At 36.2% G+C, this 7500-nt stretch overlaps 1 protein-coding gene across 3 annotated transcripts in view; it reads left to right on the forward strand.

Annotated features, from left to right (window-relative positions):
- Positions 1 to 7500, forward strand: part of LOC144975453 (nicolin-1-like) — a 25799-nt gene that overhangs the window by 15533 nt on the left and 2766 nt on the right. For all 3 annotated transcript variants that reach the window (XM_078919530.1, XM_078919531.1, XM_078919532.1), the window contains one exon: positions 5951 to 6055. In XM_078919530.1, coding sequence (XP_078775656.1) covers positions 5951 to 6055 — 105 coding nt within the window. The remainder of the gene's footprint in view (positions 1 to 5950; positions 6056 to 7500) is intronic.

Below are 7500 nucleotides of genomic sequence, written 5' to 3' on the forward strand. Positions count from 1 at the left end.
GAGTCCTTGGAAGAGACCATTTGTTTACATTCTGTCAACGTATTCATGTGTAAAATGAGTACCTGGCCGTCAATATCGTTGTCTGTCAGGAAAAACAAAGTAGAATCGTCTAACAGGCATCATGTCTCGTCCGACGTGATAAGTTCGCTGTTGGCTAGGGGCCCCTGTGTAATGCGCTTTGGGCACATTTAGTGGATATTGAACTTTATAAAAGCTCAGGTTAAAAAATAAATAAATTAAGTGTTAAATTTTAACAAAGGCTATGGTTGTACCTCCATAACTGTTGTCCTGCTAGAACTAGTAAGAGATGAAACCTAATTAGAGTAAATTTGAATTCCATCGTCTGTAAAGGGTTAAATAATAAATAAACGGATTTTCTCAAAGAACAAAACCTGCATGTCGTTAAGTCAAGCTTATTAATCATTTGTATCTATAGGCACCTGCTTTCTAATGCTCCATCATCGTAATCTTTGTGGTATTCACCAGTTAACTGCCGTACACTGGAAAGACGCGTATTTCAAAATTTGGCCAGAAAACTCGTCCTTTCACCCTTTCCTTACCAACTGCAGGAAAAATCGTCACATTCGTTAGGATACAACCAAATTCAAATTTCTTTTGCACATCATAAAATTTAAAGAAAATGAACAATGTGTCGTAGAACATGTTTTGCTAAAGAAATGATGTAGATACCGCAAGAACTTTACTTCTATTGTGTTTGAGGGATAAAAAATCTATTTTTGTGTTAGTTGGGTGTGAACTTTTGGGGAAAATCCTGAAAATCAATTTCAGTATTTTCCCAAAATGGCAGGCTTACCCAGCAGAAAAATAGATTTTTTAAAACTCAAACAAGTTCTCTACAAAACAACTTTATGTTCTTATTAATTAAACAACGTACATTCTTCAAAGTTGGTGATGTATAAAATAAATCTGAATAAGAAAAATGTATGTTCTGTCGTAACAAATGTGACGATTTTGCTGTAGGTGGTAAGGAGAGGGTTAAATATCGATCGTTTTAAATGACCCTCGTTTTGGCAAAAATCTCTCAAACCTGGGACCTCGTGGGGTCTTTATTAAAATCCCTGGTTTTGAGAGTTTTTGCCAAGATGAGGGTCATTTAAATCGATGATATTGAAGGACGAGATTTTGGCCAAATTATGTTCAATACTCTTCAACAGTCATGACGTCACTTCCCTCGTAATGACGAATGGTAACTTAGTAACTGGCTCTAAACTATCGGAACAATGGCGGACGCCCTTATGAAATAATTCTCTGACGAGCATAAAAGTGTATCCAGAGGAGAAAAACATAATAAATATGATCGTGTTTTGACTTTTATACATTCTGTTCACAAGACATATGCAAAGTTCTAGCCAGCATGAAGAGCAATAAGTACCGATTTTCTTTGTCTAGAACCTTGATGGCCGTCGTTGCTGGGTGACGTGACATCAGACTATTATATCCAATTACGTGTCTTTGCAAAGTACGTTAGTTCACTGTATCGATATATTATACATCGCCCAGTTTAACGCATCCCTACAGTTATTATCACTGTTCATATTTAACATTTACTTACTTACTGTTGGGTATTTTTAAAAGGTATATTCTGCCCTTGCAAAAACACAGCTTTTTTGTATTTAAAAAAAAATGTTTTTGGTGGTGGGGGAGGGAATAAGGCATTGCACTTAAACCTGTAGATACCCAAGTTCAAGCCTTGCTGTCAGCCTCGTATTTTCACCCTCCTTAAACAAGAACTGATGCCTCTCTTGCTCACTGTCTACGCTGTGACCGACGTCTTGGTAATCTCTATAATATATTTACGTAATAGACCCTAATGACAAGTTTTGTCTTGGGAGGAATAAAGAAAATTTAATTAATTAATTAACTAATTAATTGATTAATTACTTTCTTTTTTAACTTCAAATTCCAATGGATCAAAATAAGGTTAAGTAGCAAGTCGCGGCTATGTGGTCTTGTGGTATGACAGTCGCTTTCGGATCGGAAGGTCCTGGGCTCGAGCCTAGCTCGTCGCATAGATGAATCCTTGGAAAAGACTCTTTACTCACATTCTCTCACCGCACTGAGCTGTAAAATGAGTACCTGGCCGTTAACAGCGTTGTCTCTATCGGAAAAAAATGTATTATCGCCTATAACAGGCGTCATGTCTCGTTCGTTTTTGTTACGTGTTGCTGTTGGTCAGGGACTCTTTGTAAAGCGCTTTATTGAGCACGTGTAGTTGATATTGCGCTACATAAAAGCTCCATTTTTAAATTTCAAGTTTTAATACAAATAAAAATATGGGAAATGAACTTCTTGACAGTTTTACTAATTTATATGACTCACCACCCAATGAACAAGACGCCACGAAGTGGAGCTAAATGTATGGATACTAAGTTCTCATCTGGGATCGATCTCAGTCCCTTTGTGTGTGAAGCGAGTGCTCTACCAACTGAGCTATCGGAAACCCCCCCCCTCCCCAAGTGTCTCATGATTATTATGTAAATTTATATCAATTCAACAAGAGTGGAGTGAAATATATGGATACTGACATGAATCAAGTGTTCTCATAATTATTATATCTACACTTATTCCTTACTTTGTGGGACTGACAAAGAAATATAGATTGATTCACACAAACAAAATACGAACACTTCTTGGGCCATACATAAGCTTTTATAGAGCTCTCAACAAGTCAATTCGCGTGCTTATAATAATAATATAATGTTCACATTTCTTTGAATCACTCTGTAGAAATATTCTAAATGTTCTAACGTTTGTTTTGGGGTTTTGTTTTGCTTTTTTGTTTGTTTTTTTTTATGTTCCATGTTTATTTTAATTTGCTTTTTTAAAAAAAAAAAAACATGTCCTGTCATCTGTTGATATAATCACAGAGTAGATAGGTTAGTTACCTACCTACTCTGTGATATAATAGAGTAACAATGTGTTTTATGCCACGTGCACATGTGAGCAGGTCTGATAATCATACGCATTTAATTATGGGCTTGTTTTTAATATTATTGTAATGAACAATATTTTAAAAGTTGGTTTGAGAGTACGTATTTCCATTACAACAATGAATGGCCCCATAACAATTTGGGTTATCAGACCTGCAAATAAGTACACGTTGGTACTATGGTATTGTTCTGATAATCCCATCCTCCTTTTTTTGGTGCGCCACTCCCTTTATACATTCAATTATTTTCCCTCTAACTTTTCACGACTATAATATAATCTTATCTTCGATGTAAAAATGTTCATTTATATAGCGCATGTTCACGATTTTACCATGCTCAATGCACGCAACATTGCTTGATTTTTGCTGTTTGTTAACACCCAGGCGCACAAATTAGCAGGTCTAATAAATTCTATAGGGAATGAGATTAGCGGAAGAGTAGCGTCCCTTGATTGGAAGTCACGAACGGAAAAGTTATTAGAGAGAGAACGTCATGTTGGTTGTGCGGCATGAGACACTTCACCGAAAGCGAGGACAAGAGAGACGCATGCGCAAAACCATTTTGACGTTCCCTCTGTAAGGTGACGTCCAATCAAGGGACGCTACTCTTCCGCTAATCTCATTCCCTATAAATTAATTGTCTTTGAACTATATTATGGCGTCGGTTCTGTTTTAACCCTCTCCTTACCAACTATAGGAAAATCGTCACAGTCGTTACGATATAACCAACATTTTTCTTATTCAAATTTCTTTTGTACATCATAAAATTTAAAGGATATGAACAGTGTGTTGTAGAGTATGTTTTGCTAAAGAAATTATGTCTCGCAAGAACTTTACTGCTATTGTGTTTGAGTGATAAAAAATATATTTTTGTGTTAGTTGGGTGTGAAGTTTTGGGGAAAATCCTTAAAATGGCTGGTGTGGCTATGTGGTCTAGTGGTATGACACTCGCTTTCGGATCGGAAGGTCCTGGGTTCGAGCCTCGCGCTCGGCGCATAGTTGAATCCTTGGAAAAGGCTCTTTACTCACATTCTCTCACCGTACTCAGATGTAAAATGAGTACCTGGCCGTTAACAGCGTTGTCTTTGTCCGAAAAATTGTAATATCGCCTAAGAGGCGTCATGTCCCGTCCTACATGTTAAATGTTGCTGTTGACCAGGGACCCCTTGTAAAGCGCTTTGTGCACATTTAGTGGATATTGCTCTATATAAATCTCAATTTTTTTTTATTTTTTTTTTTGAGGATAGTGTTAAAGGCTTTTTACTTGAATCTATTTTTGCTTCAATGTATTACCTGGATGATAAATATGGCTTTTTAATGTTTAAAACATCTATATCGCTATTGTTATCCTTTAACTCTCGTGATTTTCTCTCTCACAGCTGCTGTTTTTGCATTTTCAATTTATTTTCTTGATTTATTGACTGGCGTTATTCACACCATATGATATTGCTTGTCGTTTATTAATTAATTATCCATAGCATGATAACCCAAATTATATTTGTGCTATTGATAAGTAAACGTAATACTCACCAATAAGTAGTAAGTATAATGACATATATAAGAAGTAACACTCAACCCCCCCCCCCCCCCCCCCCCCCCACACACACACAACAACACAACAACATTTGTTAAAATAAACAATTTTTAACCTGCTTGAATGGACAACCAGAATAACAAACTCAAAAAGACGGAAATGGGGGAGGGGGGGGGGGGGATTATAAAAGACAAAATTAATGGTGTGATACGTCAACGTGTATATATTTGCAGGTCTGATAACCGAAGGCGTTCCAGGGCTTGATCTTTTAACATTGTTGTAATGGACATTATTTTGTGTTGGGTTGAGAGTTTTTTCCATTACAACTATAAGCCTACAACAATTTGGGTTATCAGACCTGGAAATTAGTACACGTCGTGTGGCATCAAATTTGTATTATATAATTCATTATTTATTGATATAAATTCACCCGGAGGTGTCCTTTGATCGACGGATAAGTTGAACAGATATGTGAAAATATTCATTAAAAATGTCATCCAGAGTCATTAAACCCATGTAGTCCAAGTTTATCTCGTTTTTTCTAACCTGAAAAGTACAATAGCAATTGCTTGCTGTCCTTTGGATAGGATGCTAGTCAATCGCAAAGTACTTTCCGCCAGATCTAACAGACCCAGCTACCCAATCACTGCCAGGTGGACAGAGAACAAATCTCGACTGCACCCAGGACCGTTCTCGGTTTCGTTGCTTGTGAAGCGAGCGCTCTATCAACTGAGCTATCGTGAAACCCCAAAGTATTCTTAAGACTCTATTTATTTGTTTTGATTTCTATCTTAAAATTGCGATTTTAACATTTTACCCACCATCTGTTGAATTGGATACAAGATAAAAACAACATTGGATGATGTTACTTCCTGGTCATCTCCAGTGGAAATTTATGATATTGAGGAGATGGGTTTCCCCCGCGTTTATTAAAAAAAAGTTAGCAAATTTATTAAATAACTCCGATAATATCTAAATTGATTTTTTTAAAAAAGCGACTAAATTTGATTCCCATTGATTAGAATACAAAACAAAACAAACAAAACAAACTAACAAACAAACAAAAATGGAAAAAAATCGAATGAAGGCAGAACAAAAACATTACAAAAATAATAATAAAATAAAATACAAACAAGCAAAAGACTAACAACCCCCCCCCCCCCCCAAAAAAAAAAACCCAAAAAAAAACCCCAAAACAAAACAAAAACAAACAAACAAATAAACAAAAATAACCCCCTCCCCCCCCCCACCTAAAATAACAAAAAATGCAAAACAAATGAACAACAAAAAAAAAAAAAAAAAAATAATAAATTGAAAAAAAAAACAAAACTAGAATTAATTCTGATCATTCAGACTAAAAAAACTGATTAAACTGTCTGGTCCATCAATAAATAATACCAAATATAATTTGACGAGCCACATTATTTTTGCGGCTAATAATTCTTATTGATTGTCTTCTTCCACAGGGAGCCCCTGAACTGGACACGCTGTCCTGCAATCTCCAACAACTGTGGGCCTTGGCCGAGGAGGCGGCAGCCAATCAAACAGACGAAACTCTGGGAAGATACGAGGTACAGTCGAATCCACTTGTATCGGGTACTGTTATGACTAAGGTCCGGGTACAATGATTTGGTTTTAAAGTTCCAGTCCTTTTTCCCCCTTTTTTTTTGTTGTTATTATCTTGTTATTATTAGAGATCATTTTTTTTCTTGAGCACTACTAACGAGTTACAAGTTTCAGATTTATTTACTTTTAGGCTTTCGCCAATTAGATAGAAGAGAAACATGTCTTATCTCCTGTCCCATCAACGTGTTTTATTGGGTTATGTGGACTTGAAGGAACGAAGTGTAGTTGTCGTTCCTCGCCCTCTTTATTCGTCGTTTTTACTAGACCTGTAAATTCTCAGTCAATTAACTGAAATCAGTCAATTTGTCAAATTCAAATATTTAAAAAAGGAAAGAAAGAAAGAAAGAAAGAAAAAAAGAAAGAATTCACAAATCGTAGTCGAATGACCGTAAAATAATTAGGAGTGTTCCACAGCGCTACGCATAGCTCATGGGGACCGTTTATATTAACGATGTATATATTGCCAAGACAAAGCGACGCTTTTTATAAAAGGCGTGTCTGAACACTTCCCTGGTTATTTTCACACATCCTTCGTTAAACTATTTTTTCACTTTCCAATCCGTCGTGATCCCAACTGTAGCCAATTTTAACTGAGCCACCGAGCGATAAATTTCACTGTTTCATCTAAGCCAAAATTGACCACATTTACCCTTCGAGTCTCAAAACTATGATAAAGTAAATTGCGAATGCCGCAAGTCCGTTATGTAGACATCTTCAAATCGAAAGGTAGGATAGATTGCTACAAGCACATTTCGATTGCCTCACGTTGTAAACAAACTGGTTGACCGTTTCTTCACTGATTGAGTACCTGATCATAAGGAACAATGGTAAGTAGCCTAATTAATTCCCGTGCAAATCAGGACGTTTTCTGGCATTGTTTTGCTCAAGCCCAAGCGAGCTTGCTGTTTTGTGGCGATTTACCTTCATTTCGATTCTTTGAATTTTTCCGCTACGCCTGCCGAAGTTTCTTCTTGATACTTGATAATTCACTATTTCTACTTAATAATTCAGTGTATTGGCCTGAAGTCATATTTATTTAAGTTTTTTTTTCTCTGTCATTTACTGATTGAAAATCAAATTTGCTCATTGCTACATTATTCTAATGTTCTCACAATGGCTGAGCTGTTCGTGGATCGCAATTCAGACTTGTCGAGCATCGATAAAGATGTGAGTCCCGTGAGGAATAAATTCAATTGGTCATGACTAGAAGTTAAAGATGATAATGGTGATTATTTTTCTATGTCAAAAAAATTCCAGAGGCAGGAATATGACTTTGATGAAGTCATCTTTACCTATATGAATGACATGCTTATTTAGCATTCCTTCTACATCAAATTATGGCAGTCATACTTCCAGTAAGAAATAACACCCACTATTTTGATATATTGTA

This window comes from Berghia stephanieae, chromosome 6, assembly GCF_034508935.2.
Source record: "Berghia stephanieae isolate SIO BIC M18660-M18661 chromosome 6, UCSD_Bste_1.3, whole genome shotgun sequence".
Lineage (NCBI taxonomy): Eukaryota > Metazoa > Mollusca > Gastropoda > Nudibranchia > Aeolidiidae > Berghia > Berghia stephanieae.